General features: G+C 47.6%; 1 protein-coding gene and 1 long non-coding RNA gene across 5 annotated transcripts in view; one reads left to right on the plus strand and one right to left on the minus strand.

Annotated features, from left to right (window-relative positions):
• Nucleotides 1–24,294, plus strand: part of CEMIP (cell migration inducing hyaluronidase 1) — a 172,192-nt gene that overhangs the window by 117,056 nt on the left and 30,842 nt on the right. For both annotated transcript variants that reach the window (XM_001156578.7, XM_016927282.4), the window contains exons 12-14: nucleotides 10,124–10,299; nucleotides 12,557–12,766; nucleotides 23,437–23,642. In XM_001156578.7, the coding sequence (XP_001156578.2) occupies nucleotides 10,124–10,299; nucleotides 12,557–12,766; nucleotides 23,437–23,642 (592 nt within the window). The remainder of the gene's footprint in view (nucleotides 1–10,123; nucleotides 10,300–12,556; nucleotides 12,767–23,436; nucleotides 23,643–24,294) is intronic.
• The window catches only part of LOC129137159 (uncharacterized), a 52,550-nt gene that overhangs the window by 289 nt on the left and 27,967 nt on the right, over nucleotides 1–24,294 (minus strand). Inside the window, exons 1-3 of one of the 3 annotated variants that reach the window (XR_010151452.1) lie at nucleotides 14,576–14,726; nucleotides 12,960–13,212; nucleotides 773–858 (exon numbers count right to left, since the gene is read on the minus strand). This is a non-coding gene — a long non-coding RNA (uncharacterized LOC129137159). Of the gene's footprint in view, nucleotides 1–772; nucleotides 859–12,959; nucleotides 14,364–14,575; nucleotides 14,727–24,294 lie in introns of those variants that run through there. The other 2 variants (XR_010151451.1, XR_008539376.2) reach the window with 2 other exon arrangements.

The raw sequence follows: 24,294 nt of genomic DNA on the forward strand, positions 1-24,294 counted from the left end.
CATATGTCTGTCACCAAGTTTGAGGGGGAGGAAGTGAATATTTGTTAGACAGTTATTCAATCTACTACAAAATTTTTAATCTCTTGTATCTGTGAGTTTGGGGTTTTTCTTTTTCTTCTCCTAAATCTTGATTTAGATGTCCTGTAATTTATGTTATTGGAGGTTACTGGAATCACAGATTGTTGAAGGTAAAAAGAGACCTCAAATACAATCCAGGTCAATTATTCTTAGTAGGAGGAGTTATGTATCAATTAGAGTTCTTTGGTTGTTAGCAACAGAATCCAACTTGACTATCTTAAGCAAAACAGGAATTTATTGAGAGGCTATTCAACTTGGAGAACTAAAGGATAAGCTGAATAACTAACCTCCAAAAGGACAGGGAACAGGGTAGCTTCTGGGATCTGGGTAGCAGGAACTAATGGACTGCATCCTTAAGGCATCATCTTTAAGAACCATGCTTAGGCCATGGGACAATGTGCTCAAAAGTCACCTTCCAGGGAGAGAGCATCTGCTTGGGCTGCTGGCTTGTGTGCTCACCCTTTGGCTAGGAAAGGCAGGAACAGTCATTGAAAGTTCTTCTAAGACTGCATTAAATGGATAAATGGCTGTTCCCCAACGGAAAATTGGGATGTATTACCAGAAGAAAGGGGAATCAGAACTTAAGAGGTGTTAAACGTATCACATGCTACAGGACCATACCACCTGGAGGAGTATTAGAATATGGGGTTGGGAGAAAGACCATGGATTGAGAAAGCGTATCCAATATACTCACCATATCTATTATTTTGGAAAGAAACCCACAGAACATAAAATTCGACACAATCTTTTTGGCTGCCCGAGATGTGCTTGTGGAAGAATCTGTGGAGGCAAAGTTTAAAAAATCTGAGAACACTGATGGAATTCAGTCCCCTTATCTTAACACTCATGGGGGAGGCGGACCTAGAGGTCATGTGGTGGAGGCAGTCCACAAACAATGCGGCTGTGATGTCAGGGTGCCCACCTTACACCTCAGACCCTGAAAAAGAAGGCTTACGTGTTTTGGAGGGAGATGGTAATTTGGTGAGTGTAGCTAAAGAGAGGGAAAGAAGCAGCAGCTTGTTGGTAGAGGCCAAGATGACTAGACATTTGTTCCTTGACAAAGTAACAGAGTCTGCTTTTTAAATTGACAATGTTTGAACCCCTACATTATTTGCAGAAGGTTTCAGGGTATCTTACCATAAACACAAGTCCAAGTAAATCTGGCAATGAGGGTAAAAAAGATGGAAGGAGAATAAATTCAGCAAAAGCAGAGGGGGAGGTGACCGAGATTAGCAGAAGAGCAGAAGATACTAAAATAGACAATAAACTTTATCTCTAAGCTACCTGGAAGCCAGAGCAAAGAAAGAAACCTCACAAATTACTTAACTATCATTATCCACTGAAAGGAAGGCAACAAGGAGCCCAGAAGACCAAGAGGGACAACTTTCTCAGCTGTGAGCCACTGAGGAATTTGCCACAGGGGTTTTCATATGAAAGATATTCACAACAATGTGAGCAGCAATGCTGGGAGCAGTTTTATGCAAAGATGCTCTGTGTGGGGCTATTTGCAGTTTGACTCCTAATAGATGGGGACATGCTGTTGGTCACATTCTATGAAGACGTTTTGAAGAAGACATTTTTGGTTTGGGTTTTGTTTGGCAGAGGCAGAATAGAATAAAGAACGTGGGCTTTGGAACAAGACACCTGGAATTTGGGTTCCAGGAATGCCAGTTATTTGCTGTATGACCTTAGACAATTACGTAATCTTTCTTTATGTCAGCTTCCTCATCTGTAAAATGGAGATAATGATTGTGGCTATTTCATGGGATTGTTGTGAGGATTAAAGGAGTTTGTATATGTGAGGCACTTACAATATTGCCTAGCACACAGTAAGTGCTTAATGAATGTTAGCTCTTATTATTACCATTAGGTGCAATAATTTAGCAGCTATGCTTAAAGATGGGAAAGGAGGAAGGGGTGTGGCTAACAGCAATTTATACCAATTCTGCTCCTTTGGGACATGCAGGTAGAGGGTGTTGTAGTGAGAGGGAAACAAACTATTTCTATCGTTATTATTATTGTTATTGCTTTATAGAGACAGAGCCTCACTATGTTGCCCAGGCTGTTCTTGAAATCCTGGGCTTAAGTGATCCTCCCTCCTCAGCCCTCCCAAAGTGCCAGGATTACAAGCATAAGCCACCACACCCAGCTATCATCATTATTAATGAACATAGGTCTGTCATAAGCCTGCAGCTATTTCTCTGCATGTCTCCAGTGCCTCAAGGTGTGGATGCCATCTCTGTGAGTGTGCATGTTGCACACTTCCCCCACCCTTAGGCTGGGCAGGTGGCCTTGCCCCGCCCTTCCTCCACGGGGAGGTGGGCAGGAGCATTTCATCATGTATTCAACAAGCCATTAGAAAGCACATACAGGCCGGGCGCGGTGGCTCACGTCTGTAATCCCAGGACTTTGGGATGCTGAGGCAGATGGATCACAAGGTCAAGAGTTTGAGACCAGCCTGGCCAACATGATGAAACCCCGTCTCTACTAAAAATACAAAAATTAGCTGGGTGTGGTGGCGCGTACCTGTAATCCCAGCTACTCAGGAGGCTGAGGCAGGAGAATCACTTGAACCTGGGAGGCGGAGGTTGCAGTGAGCCAAGATCATGCCACTGCACTCCAGCCTGGGTGACAGAGTAATACTCTGTCTCAAAAAAAAAAAGAAAGAAAGAAAGAAAGAGAGAGAGAAAACACATACAATGTGCCAGGCAATGTGCCAGGCTTGTATATGCCATGGTGAGCAAGATAGATGCATTCCCTGTCCTCAGGGAGCCTGCAGTCCAGCAGCGAAGATAGATATCCACCAAAGTATTGTTCCAATCAAAATAGAATTCCAATATAGAATGATGACAACTGCTATCAAAGTGGAATATGGGAGGTGCTGGGAGTATACAAAAGGGAGATTTGGCAAAGACAGATGGGCATGTGAGTCTTCCCAGAGGAATGAGTGACTGAGCTGAGACAGAATAGAAGCTACCTAGGGAGAAGTACTGCCACAGGGGAACATAAAGTTGAGGGGTGCATGAGGCGTTCCAGCTACCAAGAGGCCGGAGTAGCTGAAGTAGAGAATGGGAGGGCTGCATGGGGCTCGAGAGAGAGGGAGGGGCCATGGTGCAGTTAAGGGCTGTATTCTGAGTGCACAGGGAAGTCATTGAAGGGCAGAAGCCTACTGGATTTCCCCTGGCAGGGAAAGACTGTCTAGATTTGTGTTTATAGGAGGGAGCCAAGAAAAGCAAGTTCCTAATGATTGTTAAACCCTTGGGTCTTCACTGAATGACTATGTGTCACCCAGGGACAATTGTGAAGAAGCCTCTGGGAGGTCAGATGTCCCCCTGGACTCTTGGCAGGAGTGGCATTCAGACCATCTGAGCTGATGTCACTGCTCACTATAAGATGATCCATGGGCCTGGGGTAGCATTTGGACTATTTAGGAGGGTGAAAGCCTGACCGTGAGCCCTTGCCTGCATGGAGGTGGGAGGGCATGCCAGGGAGAGGTGCTCGGGGTTTCTTCAGACCAGTCCCCATCTGCACCCCAGGGTGGGTCACCCCAAGGCCTGCATGGGAGTTCTCACTTTGAGCAGGTCCTGACAAGGCAGCTGTGGTGCCAAGGGTGGCCCTGAGAATGGAGAACCTTGTGTGCGTCAGAGCATTTCTGCCTCAGCCTACAGTGGGGTTGGGGTGTCCATGCAGGAGAGCTGCTCTTCTTGATCACTTTTGACTGCCTGGGTCAGCTGCTTCTGGAGGTCCCTGAAGGCTGGACAGAATGCAGGGGGGCAGCTCCAGGCCCCGAGTACCAAGCGGGAGAGGATAAGTGGAGAAGATCCTGCGCCCACCTCAACGCCCTCCACTTTCCTTGGGGTTAGCACTGCCTGTGCTTGTTTCCGCGTTAGCCCCACCCCAGCCTACCTCCCTCCCTTAAGGACATTCGGCTCGGAGCAGCCACCTCCTTTGCCCTGCCGAGGAGCTGTGGGGCCCCCATGAAAACAGCAGCCCCTGGTGAACAGCACCAGAAAAGCCCCAGGTAGGGGTGTGTGTGTGTGTGTGTGTGTGTGTGTGTGTGTGTGTGTGTATGTATTGTGTCTGTCTGTTCTGGAGAGGCTCACATTCCTCCTATTCATCCCCAAGCCCATTCTCTGGCTCTCCATCTCCCTGTTGACAGGATCAAGGATTCCACCTGCTTCTCCCTTTTCTGTGAGCCCCACCCACCCACCTAGGGACACAGCTATCTCTTAGGCTTCTCTTCCCCAGGCTGGCTGCAGACACGGACACGATCTCCCTGGGTCCTTCTTCCTCATTGCTCCCAGATTTCATTCTACAGGACTGTTTGCATTTCCCTTAAGGCCTTTCTGATGGGAAACAGATGGGGGTAACATAGTAATGAAAATGCATGAATCATCTAAAAAAATATTTCAAAATTTTGTCAACCACAGTATGATTACCAACACCTCACAGTGTGGCAGTTGGAACTCCCCTCCCTTGATTTTCCACCCTGTTGTCTTTACCACCTCCCCACTTTGCCCATAAACACCCCCCACATCTTTAAAGAATGCCACTATTAGCTAGAATTAACATGAATTTCGTTTTCTGTGATATTCCAAGTACTTCACATAAACCATCTTGTTCACTCTTCACAACAACCTAATACAGTAGGGGCTACTGTTTTCTTCATGACACGAATGAGGAAACTGAGGCTCATGGAAATTAAATATCTAGACATTTAATTTCCAATATGGTGGCCACGAGCCACATGTGGCTACTTAAGTCTAAATTGGATTACATTACGTTAAAAGTTCTATTCCTGGCCAGGCGTGGTGGCTTACGCTTGTAATCCCAACACTTTGGGAGGCTGAGGTGGGTGGATCACCTGAGGTCAGGAGTTCGAGACCAGCCTGGCCAACATAGTGAAACCCCGTCTCTACTAAAAATACAAAAATTAACCGGGTGTGGTGGCAGGCACCTGTAATCCCAGCTACTCGGGAGGCTGCAGCAGGAGAATCGCTTGAACCTTGGAGGTGGAGGTTGCAGTGAGCCGAGATCGCACCATTGCACTCCAGCCTGGGGGACAAGAGTGAGACTTTGTCTCAAAAAAAAAAAAAAAAAATTGATTCCTCAGTCACAGCAGCCAGGTTTCGTGTGTCCAGTAGCCACCGGTGACTAGTGGCTACCATACTGGACAACGCAGAATAGAGCATTTCCTTCATCACAGGAAGTTCTAGTGGGCGGCACTGATGTAGGTCAAGCGAGTCAACAGCTGAGCCAGGATTTCAACTCAGCTTCGTTCTCCCTCAGTGAAGGCCCTTGTTCCCAAAGTCTCCACCTGAAGATGACTGCGAGGAACCTGGGTTTAAGTTTGCTTTCTGGGGCCCTCCAGCTTAAGTCCCTCTGGGCTTGTCCTCATACCCGATCTGAGAAGGTCGGGCTCCATCTCCCTCTCCACCAGACTCACTGAGTCCTGCTAGGTCTGAGCTACATGTGCACACTCTGGCTCCCTCCATTGGAAGGTCTTTGATGTTTTTTCTTCTCTTGACCCTGGGGTACCTAGCACCCTGTGTACTCTCTAGAGAGGGATCTGGGGGTTGTGGAAGCAGGACACCTGCAGAGTAAAGACTAGGGAAGGGTGACATCTGCAGCCCTGTGTAGGGCAACTGTGCAGAGCCCCTCTGCTTCCCAGGCCTCCTCCCCACTCACCCAGGTGCTCATGGCTCTTCTGTATTATTTGAGACAAGGCTAGTTTGGCCACATCTGCTTTTCCCTGGTTGGGCTTCACGTATCAGTACTTTGAGGAGGAAGGGAGGAGTGGATGCTGGTGGGAGAATTCTGAGGCAGGATGGGGTGCGGGGGAGTCAGGCACACACTGTCCCTCATCTCTCGGATAGCAGCCTGGGAGTGGCCAGTGAAGGCGGCAGCAGGACAGATAAGGTGGCTGCCGCAGCTAACAGCCATGGCCAGGTCTTGTAAAAGGTTCTGATAGGAAGCTCTGCAGCCGGGAAGACGGCTGTGGGACTGAAATATTCTTGCAGCTCTCAATCTGACTTATATTTCCTTGGCTGACGGGAGTCTGATAAACACAGTGCCTCCACCTACCTGACAGTCACTCCTACACCCTGCCCAACTTCTCCTACGGAACAAAGAAAGATGCCAAATTTGCTATCTACCAACTCCCGTTATTATAGGTGTGAAGCCAGTGGTGGGAGCCTTGGGGATGGTGCTAGTGACAGCTGCAGGTGTCATTTCTGTTACACTAGCCTCCTACCATATGCCAGGGGCTTAATTTCTAAGCACAGCCCATGGATTAACTCATTTAACAATCACAGCCAACTTTTGAGGTATGTGCTATTATTATCTCCATTTTATAGATGAAAAGCCTGAGGTTCCAGGAGCTTAAATATGCTCAGGGACTCACAGCTGTGAGCTGAGTTGGAATCTGACCCTCACAGCCTGGCTCCAGAGTCACAATCCTCCCCATCACATTATCTTACCTCTGCAGCCACGTTCAAGACCAGATCCCTGAGGAAGGTCCTCTGGCCACCTACAAGAGCAGAAGCCTCTAGTCAGTGTCTTTCCTGGACACCATATTTTAAGGTGGATGCTGGCAAGTTGAGAGAAGCACCCAGAGCACCAGGATGCACGTGCTGTAAGGGATGGTTGGAAGACGAAGGATGAATGTCCTGGAGGCGGGGAGGCTCGGCCTGGTTTCCTGGCTCTGCTGAGCACTGCAGGAACTCCCAGAGGGAAAGACTAACATTGAGTGTGGTCAGGGAGGACATCACTGAGAAGGAGGAACTGGAGCTAAGTGGGACAAAGTGGAGAAAGCTTGCTGCAGGTAGAGGGAGATACACGCGTGAAAGCTCTGAGATGTAAAATAGCAAAGGCATGTTCAAGGAAGGATGATGGTCTGGTCTGGCCGGAACAGAAGAGGGTATGTGGGAGTGATGAGATGAACCCACAGGAGTTGGAGTTTCACTGTGTCAACCCCTTAGACTGGTAAACGGGGAGCTGAGTTTTGCATGGAGACCTCTTTGCCATCCCCTGCCTGGCAAGACTGAGCCTGTTGCTCTCTGTGCCTTTTCCCTCAACATGCTCAACCCTTTGGGGAGTTTGGGAAGTCTGATTCCTTTCCTTGGTGAAGTTTGCTGTGTGCTCTCAGGATCCACTCAGAAGCCAGTGCAAAGCTCTGTTTCAGAAAGATTCTGCACCCTACACCTGGGAAGGCCCCGTAACTGAAGACCACAGAGCTGATGGATGGGAGATGAGTCAGGGATGGAAGGAAAGGTTTTTCTGTGGGTGGCCGGAAGGAGCCCTGCTTCTGGATCTTAGAACTGTAAAGACACATGGCCCTGTGGCCCAAATGAGAAGCCATGTTCAGTGGGCTGCCCTGGAGGAGGGGGCTCCAGCATTCTGCAGAGTTAACTCATTTCATATCATTTCCCCTGGTTGGTGTCAGAACCCTGGATGAAACCAAAGGCCTGACAGCTTCCACGTGTGGTGTCCACTCCTGACCCCTTTGGCAGGGCACAGAGCTTTTTGGCATCTGCATATCAGGGAGTAAGAGTCCATTGCAGTAAATGAAATCTTTCTAAGATTATTATTACTTAAAGTCTGATACTTGTTTAAAGAAGGATTCTGTGCTGGGTGTGGTGGCACCCACCTGTAGTCCCAGCATTTTGGGATCCCCAGGCAGGAGGATTTTTTGAGCCCAGGAGTTCGAGACTACAGTGAGCTGTGATCACACCACTGCACTCCAGCCTGGGTGACAGGGCAAGACCCAACCCAGTATCTGAAAAAGAAGGAGGACTCTGTGATAGATGGAATAATGACCCCTAAATATATTCATGTCCTGATCTTCAGTACCCATGAATGTTAGCTTATGTGACAAAAGGGACTTTGCAGATGTGGTAAATTAAGGTTCTGGAGATGGGAGATTATCTTGGATTATCTGGGTGGGCCAAATGTGATCACAAGGGTCCTTAAAAGAGGGACATAGGAAGGTCAGAGTCAGAAGAAAGTGACGTGATGACAGGGGCAGCGACTGGAGTGATGCACGTTAAAGATGGCGGAAGGGGTCATGAGCCAAGAACACAGGCAGCCACTCAAATCTGAAAAGGGCAAGGAACAGATTCTCCTCTGGAGCCTCCATGTGGAACCAGCCCTGTTGACACCTTGATTTATCCCCGTTAGATTCATTTCATACTTGTGACTCCCAAGGCTATAAGAGAATAAATTTATGTTGTTTTAAGCCCCTAAATTTACAGTAATTTGTTACTGCAGGATAGGAAACTAATAGCAACTCCATAGGAGATATTTTCTCAAATTTGCCCTGCGTCAATTTCACATCTTGAATAAGATACTTCAAAAAAAAACCCCACAATCTCACTGAGTCTGCAGAATCCCAGAACAGTAAACATCCCTAGAAACACTGCAGGCATACAGGATATGCGCAGGGTGAAGGGGCAGGCAAGAGTCAGCTCTTCCTGTGGAGGAGAGAGCAGGACAGTGTCACTGGAGTGGGTGTTACTCAGGGCTAATTACAACCATGGCCTTCACATGTGAACACTGGCAGTGTCTGGGGGCTGAGGCCAGTGCTCCATTGCTCCAGTTAAGATCACAGCGAAAGCCAAGCCGTGTAGGTGGTGTGGTTCAGGCTGGGTATCCACATGGGAGGTTACTGCTGTCTGTAATTGTATCCTCAAATGGAAGAGAAAGTATCCATAAGCCAGGTCAGCAACCTCAGTGAAGAGCCCAACGAATTTAGAGCCCACCTAAGATCTCTTTATTCCATAAAAGAGTGTGGGATTGTTGTGGAGGCAGAATTTGCGGCTATAAATCAAAGGCAGTTCTAAAGTTTGAACTCTTGTCACCCTGCACCGTTCTTGAGATGCATTTTCTGCACAGAGTGGGGAGGAAGGGACTGCATTTGGCAAGAGATTGAGTGGAGTGATGGGAGGGAGAGAATGGAGAGAAAACGGAGGGGTTAGGTACAGACCACAAGTTCAGGGGCTCTGATTACAGCAGGAGAAAGACTGGCAATTACTAGGAGGGGTAGCAGAACTGGAAAAGGTCTTTTGTTTGTTAGTTTTTTAAGGATGGGAAGGTCTAGAGAAGTTTGAAGACGGAATATAAGGAGCCCAAATGAAGGAAGAAATAAAATTACTAGTGGAGGGAGTCCAGGGCCTTAAGGATATGGAAAGGGGTAAGACTGGGGGTCAGTGCACAAGTCGGGAGAGCATCCTCTCCACCGACACCAGAGGAAGGGTGGGGGATGGTGAGGAGCTCAGTACAGAGTCGGGTGGAGGCCGTTCTTCACCGCTCCACGTGGTACCATGGAGGCATCCAGAGCCAAGCCACAGTGGTGGATGCAGAAGCTCCAATCTGGCTCTTTCTGGAGCCCCAGGCTGTAGATACACACTCTACATGAGGCTGAGGTAAGCAGAATAGGGATTTGCCTGCTTTAACAGATTATGAATTTGCACTGCTGTAAAGCAGGGGCTTTAAAGACAGAGGGGTTCTGTTTTATCTTCCTAAGATCGGCAATCTACGGTATCATCCAGAGACCAGGTTTCTTCTCTCCCGTTGCTCTGCCATCTCTGGGGCATGGTGCTCACCTGCATGGGTGAGGCTGGCCTGCCAGCCCCCAGAAAAGAGCAAGAGGAGGGCAGTCTGGAGGTGGCACTTATCACTTCTCAAACCTTACAGCCACACCTAACTGCAGGGAGGCTGAGAAATGTCATTCCCTTGGGTGGCCCTGTGTCCAGCTAAAATGCGGGAGTCTAGGACTGAAAAGCAGAAGAGGAGACAAATATTAGGGGACAATTAGCCATTTCTGCCAAAGGCTTCAGACCTAAGCCTGTGTAACTGTGAGATCTGGGTCTGCATGCAGGCGTGTGACTTCACCTCCCTGACCTTCATCCTTCTGTAACATGAGACTACTGTGCACACCGGGCATGGCGATGAGTAAGCAGCAGCCATGGAAGCACCTGGCAGGGGCCCAGAACTCAGTGGGCATGCAGTACCTGCTGTTGTTTACTGTCCCCCCTTTCTGCCCTAGGGAAACCAATGTACCTGCACATCGGGGAGGAGATAGACGGCGTGGACATGCGGGCGGAGGTTGGGCTTCTGAGCCGGAACATCATAGTGATGGGGGAGATGGAGGACAAATGCTACCCCTACAGAAACCACATCTGCAATTTCTTTGACTTCGATACCTTTGGGGGCCACATCAAGGTATGTGTCTCTCTGGCAGAGTCTTTCAACCCAACCAGGAGAGTTCCTATGATGTCAGCCTCTAGACGGGCCTTCTTGGTAGGGATGAGGGTGGGGGAACAGGAGGTGGGATCAAGGGGAGGGCACCTTCTGGAAGTTTGAGAAGTCTTATGTATTATCCATTAGTGTGCAGCTCCCCCCCACCAATATTTGGGAATAAGAGAGATGATGGAGCTAACTCAGCAACAAACAGCTCTCTGCTCTCGGCCACATGGTACACATCACACTGTTTCAACATTGCCTTCATTCCTTGTCTTCATTATTTCATGATTACTTCATTATTGCCCTGATCACTTCCTAAAAGAACTAGCATTTAACTTGCAAAAGGTCACATTTACAATGGATCCATTACCATATAGATAAAACAATAAGCAGGTGAGAGGAACTAGAAGTCACAGCATTGGCTGGGCGTGGTGGCTCCCGCCTGTAATCCCAACACTTTGGGGAGCCAAGGCGGGTGGATCACCTGAGGTCAGGAATTCGAGACCAGCCTAGCCACCATGGTGAAACCCCGTCTCTACTAAAAATACAAAAATTAGCTGGGCTGGTGGCGGGCGCCTGTAATCCCAGCTACTTGGGAGGCTGAGACAGGAGAATTGCTTGAACCCAGGAGGCAGAGGTTCAGGGAGCCGAGATCTCACCACTGCACTCCAGCCTGGTGACAGAGTGAGACTCCATCTCAAAACAAAAACAACAACAAAAACAAAAAGAAGTTGTAGCATTAAATTTACCTGTGAGTTTCCTGGCTAGAGTCAAGACAAAGAAGAGACATAGTGAGCTGCAGGGTTCTTACCGCACAATATAGAAAAACGATACTAATTTACTGGTGCTTACGTTTTCCTAGTATTAAGCTCAAAGAGGAATTTCTTTTATATCACAATGCAAAGTGCCTTTTCCAGGCATATTATATTGCTTAAGATACCCACAATTTCTTCATGTGGTAATTGGTTTCAATGCCAATAGCATAATATTACCTCAGAGTTTTGCTAAGACAGTTCTCGTAAAGCTAATATCACGCACTTTAAGGATAAGACTTTTTGGTAGTGGAACTGAAGAGACAAATGGAGTGAAACTTACAGCATTCACAATGGGGGCCCTACTGGCATTTTATGTGAGATGATTCTTTGTCACATAGGCCTATATTATAGGATTTCTATCATCCCTGGCCCCTACTCATTCAATGCTAGCAGCGCTCCCCAGTCATTATCACCACCAAAAACACTTTATATATCCAGTCATCTCCTGGGTATAGGGTGGGGCAGAGGTGACGGTACTGTCCTCAGTTGAGAAACTCATTAGTGATACTAAAGCAGAAATAGCAGGTCTATGTCACACAAGCTGCTATAGCCCCCTTTTCAATCCTGAGACCAGTCCCTGAATGATCAGGGGACTCTTTCCCACTGAGCTCAAACTAGCCCTCAGAATCATTCTCAACACAGCTCTCCAGGGCCGCTACTACTGGAGTTGACACTCCAGTTGACACCTATTTTTGGAAGAAATGGTTAGCATGCCAAGATTATCCTTCTTTAGTAGAGGTTAGCTGAGCCTGACTTTTGACAGGATTCATTTTCAGACTGTGTTTTCATGGTAGGCACCCTGGAGGGCAGGAGTTCCGTGTGGTCAAGAGGTTTTCTTGAGCCCGAAAGAATGGGTCTATGCATATCGTGAAGTGAGTGTGTGGCGTTCCCTCCACTCACACGCATGCCACCAGAACATGGGCTCATGAAGATTCCCGAGTCGGTGTTCCCTTTCCCTCTGCTAGGAGAAGGTCTTGGGTGGGAGACAATGGCAAAGGCTCTTGCTGCTCCATAGTTCACTGTAACCTGGATTCCCCATGGTCATAGGGCATGCTTTTTGCCAGCCCACTCCTCCAGATTATCTCAGGGTTATCCCTTGCTCATAACACTTGATGGTTTGGGAGACAGGAAAGGAGGTTCAAAGTGAGCCCCAGCTATAGCATAGCTCTTCAGAACATCTCATTTCTAAGCACTCCATTTCCTCACAATGTCCTCTGTCATTAGCAGTGCCTTGCCTGTCTTCCACAGTATAAGAAGGGCCAGGCATTCTAACCCATTTGCAGAGAATATCTTTGATTTACTGAGTACTAAGTGGGGACTGACAGAGAACAATGCCTCTGCATCTTTGGAATATGGGCACCAGCCAGGGAAATCACAAAGCATCTCATGGGCTCCTCTGACTCTCGGTTCTCCTCTCCTAGTTTGCTCTGGGATTTAAGGCAGCACACCTGGAGGGCATGGAGCTGAAGCTTATGGGACAGCAGCTGATGGGTCAGTACCCGATTCACTTCCACCTGGCCGGTGATGTAGACGAAAGGGGAGGTTATGACCCACCCACATACATCAGGGACCTCTCCATCCATCATACATTCTCTCGCTGCGTCACAGTCCATGGCTCCAATGGCTTGTTGGTAAGAACCTCCTTCCCTCAGGGAACTCTGGGGATGGGCCATGGATGGTTAGCACTGGAGGGGTGTTTGGATGTAGACACTTAATCCAGGGCCTTTGGGGATTGAACCATCCTTAGCTCAGGTTTCAGAAAGATATCAACTGGGAGCAGATCACCAACCAAACAGGAAGGAGAAAATAGAGGTTTGTCCTTACCAAAGGTACCAAGCAGAGATGGGAGAGTGATTACTTTGTGGTGGTTTCTGGGAGTCCAGTTTTTCCTGTACTTCACTGGCATCACATGAAATCTGGAGATCATTCCACGGCCACACAGCATGACAGCTCTGCTAACTGCAGACAGGGGGATCATGCGAAGACTCGGCTGTGGTATCTACCCAACAGATTTGAGATGGTGACAACAATGGGCTTTTTTTCTTCTGATGAACCAAGTGTTCCTTCAGAGCAAGTGCTGCTGGGAGAAATACTCTCATTAACAAATTGGCATGTGTATCAGAGGCTTGTCTTGATTTCCACAGATAATTTTCGTACTAAATTGACCTTTCTCGAAGTGAACTACATTTCTATCCTCTGTAAACTTTAACACTGGACATCACAAAGTGGTACCCCGCAAGCTGAATCTAGCAACCAGATATGTTTTGTTTGGCTTATACTGTGTTTAGAGAAACATTTGAACATTTTTACACTAAATTGATAATTTTACACTAAATTGGACTTTCTTTAAATGAACTACACTTTATATCCTCTATAAACTTTAAAACCGGATGTCACAGAATGACACCCTTTAAGCTGAATCCAGCTACACGATGTGTTTTGTTTGGCTTAAATAGTGGTTAAAGAAACATTTGAATTAGTTTCCATCATTTAAAAATTAAGAGATTCTACATAAAAATCTGGATTCCTGGCTTCTTTTGAAAAGTAGGATGAGTTGGCAATGCCCATCCTGCCTCCCTGCATGGCAACAATGGCTTAGAGCAGAGTCAAGGCTGCCTCCCCTAAGACAGGTGGGTGTGCATTCTCCAGTGTGCAGCAGGCCTACCATGGCTGTTACAATTACTGTAAAACCCCAGGCCGGTGCCACTCCTTTCATTGCCTGCTGGTCCCTGTGGGCATTTGAGTTTGTAAGCACTGCTTTAAACCAAGCAGAGCGAGCCTCGCCAACAGGCATATGGTTATGGGAAAATGAGGAGGCTGTCTGTGTGACACTAGTGTGGTTCTATTCGATGTACTCTTCTATTATAAAGGATTGTCTGTTGTTTCTGTGTTTTAAATGCTCTGATTTAAAACCTCCCACTGAGTAAGGAGAAGAGATCATCGGCTTTGGAGCCCAGTCTAGGGGGGCCTGGGTTCAAGGGCTTGATCCACAGACTGTGAGCTGTGGGACCTTGGGCAAGTAGCTTAACCTCTCTGAACCTCAGTTTCCTGCTCAGTCAAGTGGCGAAACAACACCAAACACATAGGGCTGTCGTGAGGATGAGATGAGATGAGATGCAAGTGGGTTTCATGTGGAGATGCTGTCCACACATGAAGGCTGATTCTCCCCAGCAGGTGGTAGAGGACTGTGCTGGAGCCATTGCTGGAAGATGTAGGATTTTTTTCTGTCTGAAGGAAAAAGGAAAGGAGAATGTTTTCTGGCTGAAGCTGAAAGACATCAAGATTTACAATAAATTCAGAATGTCAGGGATAAGCATGGGCTCTGGAGCCAGACTTCCTGGGTTGCGATTGGAGTTCTGCCGCTTACAAGCCATGTGATCTTGGGCCAGTCATTTTACTGCTCTATGCTTCTGTAAAATGGAGAGGATGGCACTGCTTACCCTACATGGTTGCTTCCAGGATTGAGCAAGCAGAGAACATGGAAAGCATGGAGCCCAGTGTGTGGCCCACACTTTGCCCTGGGTGCAGGTCTCAGGTCTGTCCTGCTCCCTCATGCGATTTGCAGAACCAGTGCAATGGATGCAGTCACACCTTTCTCACACAGGGTGGTGATGGAGGTCAGGATACATGGTGAAGAGAACAATGTAGAATTGGTTAGGAAAGATAACAGGCTTCACTGAGTCTTTGGAGCTTTACTTGTTCTAAGCATTTTTGTTGAAGTTCTATTCATAAATTTAGCTTAAATTCACCTACATTTAACTTTACTAAAGAGAAAGATATTAAGATTACTGGAAGCCTGTAATTACAGATCTGGAGCAGTTTGAATGGAAGCTGTTGTGAATCTCAGGGAAAATACACACCACACACACACACACACACACACACACACACCCTGGAGTGTGGTTGTGTGGCTGTGCTTTCTCACTCACTTGCTGTGTGACCACTGGCAAGCTACTTGACCAGGCAGGTCTTCAGTTTCCTCACACGTGATGTGGAGAATGTGATGGCTTCCTCTCAGGGTGGTTCAGTTAGAAAATGCCTGTGAAATGTTTTTGGCTGTCTTTGGAATAGCAAACCTTTCTCAGAGTGCTGAGCCCAGGTCTTAGCTGCAGCAATGGACTCAAAAAGGGGGAAGCGGCACAAGAATGGCTGGTGGCAGGGGCATAGGCCTTGGGCACTCTAGGACACCCAGCAGGGCAGTGTTGAGAGTGAGCATCCTGGCAGGGCTGGAGGCTGGGAGAGGCTGGGATTGCTGGGAGAGGCTGGGAGAGCTGGGAGAGGCTGTGAGATCTGGGAGAGGCTGGGAGAGGCTGGGAGAGCTGGGAGAGGCTGAGATTGCTGGGAAAAGCTGGGAGAGCTGGGAGAGGCTGGGAGAGCTGGGAGAGGCTGGGAGAGACTGGGAAAGATGGCATAGGCCTTGAGCCAGGAGTGTGAGTTCATGAAGATAGGCTGGGGGAGTGAGAGATGCGTGGGGCAAGAGGGAAGGCAGCAGTTCAGGGGTAGCCCATGGAGCTGTATCTGGAGCAGCCACGTGGGTCACTTCTACCCACAGTGGAGGTGGACTCTTGTAGCCAGAGCTGTGGACAACCTCTCAGAACCAGAAGACCCTTGCTGCCCTGTATGCCAAGGTCTCCCTCCGGCCTGGCTCTCAGGGATGCCAGCTGCAAACTGGGAGGGCCATTGTACAGACACTAGGTGGCTGAGGTACCAGTTACAGCCTGGTCTTGGTGGCCACATAGAGGTCCAACCTCACTCAGCTTGATGGCCAAGCTGGTGGGTTAGGATTTGGAGTCTGCAGGCCTTGAGGCCTTCCCAAGGTAAAACCAAATTGTCCTGGCTTAGAATCTAGATGAAGTGCAGGCCTCTAACTCTTTAAGCCAGACAGACAGCAGGGTAATGGAGCACATTCCAGTGCCCTTCCCTAAGATCTCCAAGAGCCATCCCCCGCATGGGAATTGGGTTTATGGATTGGCACCTCACCCTGTAAATGCTCCGCCACTGGGGCAGAGATTTCCACATTCGGAGATGCTGCCTTGGGAACTGGATGATCTCCATCGGTATTTTACATTTGCTTCCTTCATTTTGGCTTGAAGGATTTACTCACGGCTGACTATGTTTGGAAAGATGTTTTTAGCTGATGGGACAAAAAGAGGCCAAATACAGACAAAGACGAGATCCTGATTTGGAATGCAGAGGCCACTCAGTAGCATCACAGAAGCCTTTTTCCTAAACAGCATCCCTGATCTGAAGGAGGAAGAGATTCCAGACAAGCAGATACTGGCTCGGGAGAAAGAGGGATTTGTAGGTGTGCAGAGCTGAGAGTGCCTTAAAGCCTGGCTCTGGGCTGATCCTACAGTGTCCTGGTAGCCCCTTGCTCATGAGCTCCTCTCTCCCTGCTGCCTGTAGACAGGCTCTGATATCCTTTATCCTCAGAGGACAGCTTCCCTCATCCCTAATTCCCCCTTGGGCAGCCACCTTTGCTCTTTCCCTTTCTTCACCACCAACTTTTGGGAAGGGTGGTCTGAAATTCCTCCAACTCCTGCTTCTTACTCCTGTCCTAACACAAATGTGACCTTCTCAACTTTTGCTCTCTCTGAGCCTTGGTGATGGTTCTCAACAATGTCATTCAAAATGTCACCACCAAGCTCAGCAAACCCACTGCTGTCTCTCCTGCTTCATTCAACTCCTAACTCTTTCTTGATATAACAGTTACTGTGGGCTTCAGTAGAACATTGAGGTAAAAGAGCATAGAGTCACAGAGACCTGTGTTTTCATCTGCCAGTATGGCCTTGGGGGACTGATGGAAATTTTGTGGGACTCAGTTCCTTCCTGTGTGAAGTGAGGATGATGACAGAACTGAGTTCAAAGGGTCTTTAGGAAGATTAAACCAGATAATGTATGTGATATAGTCAGCAATGATATTAAATAGTATTGCTTATTAAATAGTATCACTGTGTGCCTCTGTATCTAACTGTGTTCTGTGTAAACATCGCTGGTTCTGTGAGATAGTAGCAAGTATCCAAACAAACAAAAAGAGACTGGCCTCTGTAGTTAAATGACCTTGGCAAACACAGCATACATGCCTTCTTTCCCTGTTTTGGAAATTCACGATGCGTGCTAGCAGAGCAAAGGCTTGCAATAAAAATACATGCTTAGCTTTGGTTATCCTAGCGATGCCTAAACTCATTCGCATCTTACAGAGCTGGTGTTCTGTAACACAGTTTGGAAAATGCTTCTCACTACATTGATACTGTCAGTGGTGTCTTTCTTGAAATGCAATGGTTAGCACCAAAGCTGCAGGATGCAGGCAGATGTGGGGTGCAGTCTGCCTTCAAAGGAAGGCTCTATGGCACAGTATCTGTAGGCTGGATAGTGGGGGTGGGGGATGCAAAATGGGCCCCCACTTCATCTTAACATGTGTTTCTGAACTCTGCGGCAGGACATAGGGGGATTCACCTTCCTGTTTTTCCTGAAGGAAAGTAATGGAATGGTCCAGTACTTTTGTGGAAGGACAAAATGACTTCAATATGGGTTCTGCTTGTTTCCTCCTCCCTTCCCTCTTTAAGGCAGAGAATGGGAGAAGATACCATGCTCTTTCCTTCTTTTCCTCTTCGTGTATTGCTAAAAATGTGCTATCTTTGACATAAATGCTTCCAATAGCCACAAGATGCTTGAAACCAGGATGTCCCCAACAGGCTGCCACATGTGGCCCTGCAGGTTGTGCCCTGCACTGCTCCGGGGGTGCCATCTATATGGACTGCAGCCAGTCCCCAGGTGCCCCAGCCCCAGGGACACATCCTCCCTCTGGCATTCTATGAAAGATGGCTGAGCCCCCTGTGTCTTTGGCAGGAAATCCAGGGCCCTCTCTCCTGGACTCAAAGCTCTGGGATTTGTGGGAGAAGCTTCTGCTTTTCCTGGTTACCTCCCTCTTTCAGTTCCTTGAATTCACATTCTCAATTCTTGATTCATGTAGCTGCTCTCATCTTGGAACTGCTCAACAGGTTCACCTTTCCTGCTACTTAGACAGAGCTGATTTATCAAGACAGGGGAATTGCAATAAAGAGTTTAATTCATGCAGAGCTGGCTGTATGGGAGACCGGAGTTTTTTTATTACTCAGATCAGTCTCCCCCAAAATTGGGGGATCAGGGTTTTTAAGGATAATTCGATGGTTAGGGGGTCGGAAAGGGGGAGTGCTGATTGGTGGGGTCGGATATGAAATCATAGGGAGTCAAAGCTGTCCTCTTGTGCTGAGTCAGTTCCTGGGTGGGGGCCACAAGACCAGATGAGCCAGTTTATCAATGTGGGAGGCACTAGCTGGTCCATTTAGTGCCGGATCTGAAAAATATCTCAAGCACTAATCTTAGGTTTTACAATAGTGATGTTGTCCCCAGGAGCAGTTGGGGAGGTTCAGAATCTTGTGGCCTCTAGCTGCATGACTCCTAAACCATAATTTCTAATCTTGTGGCTAATTTGTTAGTCCTACAAAAGCAGTTTAGTCCCTGCGTAAGACGGGGGTTTGTTTCGGGAAGGGACGGTTATCGTTTTTGTTTCAAAGTTAAACTATAAACTAAGTTCCTCCCAAAGTCAGTCTGGCCTACGCCCAGGAATGACCAAGGATAGCTTGGAGGTTAGAAGCAAGATGGAGTTGGTTAGGTCAGATCTCTTTCACTGTCATAATTTTCTAACTCTTATAATTGTTGCAAAGGCATTTTCAATCTCTCCTTTCCATATGAGCCCAAATATGAAACCCAGACTCTTGTCCTTGATTTCCACAAAAGTTTCATTGGCCCAGGGCTTTTACTGGTGGATTGGGGTAAGAGATGGGAGGGAGTGGGGGTACATTACAGATCAGCACCGAAACCAACACTAAGAGATGGAGTAACAGGTCCCTCTATAGACCAAACACTTCCCCCCAGGCTACTCCCTCCCCAACCTGGTTGTTGAGTTCTTGCCCCTCCTCGTCATTCTCCCATCCTCCTCCCCACCTCTCCTGGGCTGCCTTAGAAACTCATTCCTGTCCTTGTTAGGCAGAGTAATTTGGTTGTCCGGGTTTTTTTCTTCCACCCAGTTTTAATTTGCATATTCAAAAACTCATTAAGACACTCTGTAAAACAAATAACCCACCACCGTACTCTATGGCAATCTTCTTTTCAGCAGTTCAAAAAGAAATTTTTTAAAAAGTAATGGCAGAAGATTGGAAATTCCAGTCTTCTTTATAACATGGCTGTATTTGTTGTCGAGTTTTTCATTAACATAAATCATATCATACCCACCCTAGAAGGCAGAAACAAGTAAAGTTCACTTCTATCTGCATTTGTTTGTTTTAAACAGCAGTTTCTTTTACTTGCTGTATACAGGTTGATGGTGGAAATCATTACATACAGATATGTCCTGATTTGCACAGAATGGTCCATTTTAGACGTGTTGTCCCAGCTTAACTACTAATCACACCTCCTTCACTTCAAACGTGTCCTGGTTCAGATCATTAACCAAATAAAATGGTCACACCCTCCCCCGCCACTGAAGCAGTCGCTACTGGCTCTTTCTAGCTCTTTGTCAGGCAGAGCCCAGGAGTTTTCTCCTACACAATCTTATGCCTGGACCACATGTAACAACAACTGAAGACTTAAAACAGTGTTCAGGAATTGCTTTCACAACTGCCGACCATCAGCAGGAAGGAAGATATCCAGAAGGACAAAGAGAAAAATACAATTTGTGCAAGAGAATGTGGGGAGAACTTACATATTACTTCTGGTTGGCATACATAGGGACTGAATGGCCACCCGTGAATCTATATGCATGTTTGTTTATGCAGCTACTATTTATGTATCTGCTATCTATCTATCCATCTATCTATATCTATCTATCCATCTATCTACATCTATCATCTCAAGCTATGTCACAGTTTAAATATTTAACACTGGGTAATGTTCTAAGGAGGAACAATCCCAGAATTTTAGAGCTGGAAGAAAATTTAGACGTCATCCCATCACACAGGGACACTTAGGCAAGTCACACACAGCAAGTTTGTGGCTGAGTAACTTGTGTCTTCTACCCCCACCCGAGGGCTGTCCTCGGCCTTATCATGCTTCCGTCTTGATTCTGTGTGCCATCGTCACCCCACTCCTAATGAGAAGAAAGAAATGCAGCCCAAAGTGAGAGCGTCTTTTTCTTTCTGGCATTGTTGAGTATTGATTGACACACAGGTTATGGACTCAGACAGATGGGGAATCAAGTCCCAATTCGGTCCGTGCAAAAGAAGTGACTTGGGGCAACTTTCTAAGTCTGCGTCACTTATAGAATCGTAGTTGTGATGAGGTTTAAATAAGACAACATGTAAAAACATTTGGTATCCAATAAACAGTGGTCATTTTTCTTCCTTTCAATGAGGCTTTTTCTCTCAGGAGGGAATTTTTTTCTCTGGCATTTTTTAGAATAAGAATATACCTAACTCATTGTTTACTCCTATTCAGAGAAAGACTACCCAAAGTATGATCCACACAGTAGAGTAAATGGGTCCCTAAGATTTAGAAAGAGCTATGGGCAGGAGGCAGGAGGCAAGAGGCCTGAGTTTGATCACAGCTGCAGAATGAGGTTGCTGAGCATCCTGGGACACTCCACATCCCTTCTCTGGGCCTTGGCATCCTCCTCTGTAAAGTTGGAGGCATTAAACTTGACCTCAGATGTTCTGGCCAGCTCAGGAAGCCCACATTTCCTTGCCTTTTTCTCCCATGCTTGTCTGTCCAGGCTATTTATAACAAACTTTTAGGGCTTAATAGGAGAAAGGAAAGCAGTCCCACTGGCTGACCTTGATATTGATTGACTTATTAAACAGGTGAATAGGATTCAAGATCACACCCTTGCCTATTACTAAAGATGAAGGGAAGGATGTTCATTCAGAAGAACAGAGAGCTTGCCTGGAACAGAGCTACTTGCTTGTATATTGGGTTCTCCCATATGGAGTGAGTGGACAGAAAACCATGCTTTCCGCCTTGACCTTGTACATATGGCTTATGTGACCTTTGGCAAATCACTTGCTTTCTCTGAGTCTCGTTTTCCTCGTCTCTAAAAAAGAATTAAAATTGAATAGAGGATGGTGTGAGATTTCAGCAAGATTAAAAGGTATAAGAGGCCAGTCCACTGCTGGGATATGGAGTGTGGTCTGATGATCCTTTTAAAGAATGGCTGCCTGGGAGTTGGGGAGTAGGCGGCTGTCATATGAAAGACCCTGGGCCAGGTGCAGTGGCTCACGCCTGTAATCCTAGCACCTTGGGAGGCCAAGGCAGAAGGATTGCTTGAGCCCAGGAGTTTGAGACCAGCCTGGGCAACATGATGAAAGCCCATCTCTACCAAAAATACAAAAATTAGTCATTCGTGGTGGTGCAAACTTGTAGTCCCAGCTCCCCAGGGGGCTGAGGTGGGAGAATGGTTTGAGCTCAGGAGGCAGAGGTTGTAGTGAGCCGAGATCATGCCACTGCACTCCAGCCTAGGCAACAGAGCCAGACCTTGTCTCACAAAAAGAAAAAAAAAAAAAAAAAAAAAAAAAGACTTGAAGGAACTGTGATGTCTACATCAGGGCCTCTCAATCAGGGATGATTCTGTCACCCTTCCTCCCTCCTACCCAATGGAATATTTGGCAATGAATGTCTGGAGACATTTTTGGTTGTCACAACTGAAGGGGTTTTCCTGGCATCTAATAGGTAGAGGCCAGGGAAGCTGCTAAACAACCTGCAATCACGGGACAGCCTCTCAAAACGTTCACACAGTGCCAGGGTGGTAGGTGGAGGATTGTTGCTGGTTGGTATGTGGATTTTCCAGTGCTTGGCATGGTGGCAGGTACTGAATAGGTGTGGGTTGAATTGATGTCATCGGGAATCAGAAACTCCCTTGGTGGATGACATCATCGGGCAGTCTGCACCCAGGGGTGGGGATGAAGGGTGTAAGATAAGTGAGGTTTTTCTCACCATTGCCCCACTGTGGAACAGGCCACCTTGCAAGGAAGTGAGCATCTCTCTGGAGTGTCTGAGCAGAAGCAGGGTACCTGTTTGCCAGTTATGCTTGGGAACAGAGTCTGGGATTGGACAGGGAGGTGGGGCCCAGGCTACAGGCCCTCTGAAGACCTGAGTTCTGAGATTGATGAGTTTAGAGATACAGACCCAGAAGGGGCTTCAGAGATCATGGAGTTCAAGTCCTTCATTTTTGCGGTGGAAAAAAAAGTGACTGAAGAGAAGATAGGAGGCTTGTCTAAGATCCCCGCGCTGCTTGGATGTGCTGCTGAAACTGCATCGCTGGTATCTCAATATCCATGCAAATGTTCTTTCTGCTTTCCCCACTAACTGTGTGATTCCAAGAAGGAAACCAAAGAGCTGGAGTTTGCAGCCCTTTCTAGCTCTGAACCCAGGCGTTGCAAATGTGGCTTGATGCGCGTCTTGGGCTGACAAGCTGGCTTGGATTTCTGAATGAGGGTACAATAAGGAGCATCAATATTGGTCTTAATAAAAAGCACACCTGCCCCAGCTCAGGTGCTGCTCCTAGATGAAGTTCCCTCGTCCACCCTTACTCAGTGGGATCTCCTCTGTGGAGTCCCTCCATGGTAAGTCCTTGTACACAGGGCACTCAGCTGTGTGCTCCATCAGAGTGGGTGCACGTGGCCCAGCCCATGGCCTCCTCTTGGATTCACCTTCTCACGTATGATATCTTGCCCCCTTTCCTACCCTATAGAGCCTCACCACCCCCAACTCCTCCAGCTGGAAAGGACTTTTAAAAGTCACCATCCCTGGCACGGCGCGGTGGCTCACACCTGTAATCCCAGCACTTTGGGAGCCCAAGGCGGGCAGATCATGAGGTCAGGAGATTGAGACCAGCCTGGCCAACATTGTGAAACCCAGTCTCTACTAAAAACACGCAAAAAATTAGCTGGGTGTGGGGGCGCGTGCCTATAGTCCCAGCTACTCGGGAGGCTGAGGCAGGAGAATCACTTGAACCCTGGAGGCGGAGGTTGTAGTGAGCCAAGATTGTGCCACTGCACTTCAGTCTGGGTGACAAAGTGAGACTCCATCTCAAAAAAAAAAAAAGTCACCATCCCATGCTTTGTCCCACTTTCCCCAGGCCTATCACTTGTGTCATATTCATCTCCAAACCTCCAGTGCTCCTCCCAGGGCCTGGTGTACGGCTGAGACTATTTAGTGTTTGTTGAATGAATGAATGAGCACATGAGACTATTTAGTGTTTGCTGAATGCATGAATGAGCACATGAATAACTGGATGCTTGGTGAAACATCCCTGTCTTGACCCCTGCAGATCAAGGACGTTGTGGGCTATAACTCTTTGGGCCACTGCTTCTTCACGGAAGATGGGCCGGAGGAACGCAACACTTTTGACCACTGTCTTGGCCTCCTTGTCAAGTCTGGAACCCTCCTCCCCTCGGACCGTGACAGCAAGATGTGCAAGATGATCACAGAGGACTCCTACCCGGGGTACATCCCCAAGCCCAGGCAAGACTGCAAGTAAGTGCCTGGACCCCTCTCTGTGTGCTGGGGGGAAGGGGTGTACATGTGTGTGCATGTGTTCACTCAGCTCAGCCCAGCACCAGACTTCTGCACTTCGGGGCTCTGAGCAGCTTGGGCCTCACACCCCTTAACCACCTATGGCTCCAGCTTCCTGCAAAGCAGGCGGGAGGGAGGGTGTCTTCTCCCTTCTCCCTTCTCAGTTTGCCTCATGTGCATTTTTCTTGTCCAAAGAGGATCCCTGTTCTCATCTGTGGGGCTTCTCCTGATCCACACAGTGCTCTTTGATGAGAGGAAGTGGCTGACACCTCACCTGCCACAGAGGCCCCCACCACACAGACCCTTTTCTAGATATTAGAGAGAGAGAGACAGAGAGATGGGGTGAGAGCTCTCTGTGCAGTCAGCCTTCCAAGGGCAGGGCCCCTCCCTTAGAAAGGGCTACTTTCCTGGGTTCTTCTGACCTGCATGTATTTTAGAGTCAATCTCAGACGTCACTTGCACACTGCTGCTATTTTCAAGACCCATGCTCTTTTTAATTTCTGAATATTTTAAGTGCTTAAACTAGCAACACACTTTCATTAGAAAACTGGGTTTCAGATCAACAAGTCAATGATTTCTCAGATCTCTGATAAGAGACTATCAGGCCAATATC

This window comes from Pan troglodytes, chromosome 16 (assembly GCF_028858775.2).
Source record: "Pan troglodytes isolate AG18354 chromosome 16, NHGRI_mPanTro3-v2.0_pri, whole genome shotgun sequence".
NCBI classification, from domain to species: Eukaryota; Metazoa; Chordata; class Mammalia; order Primates; family Hominidae; genus Pan; species Pan troglodytes.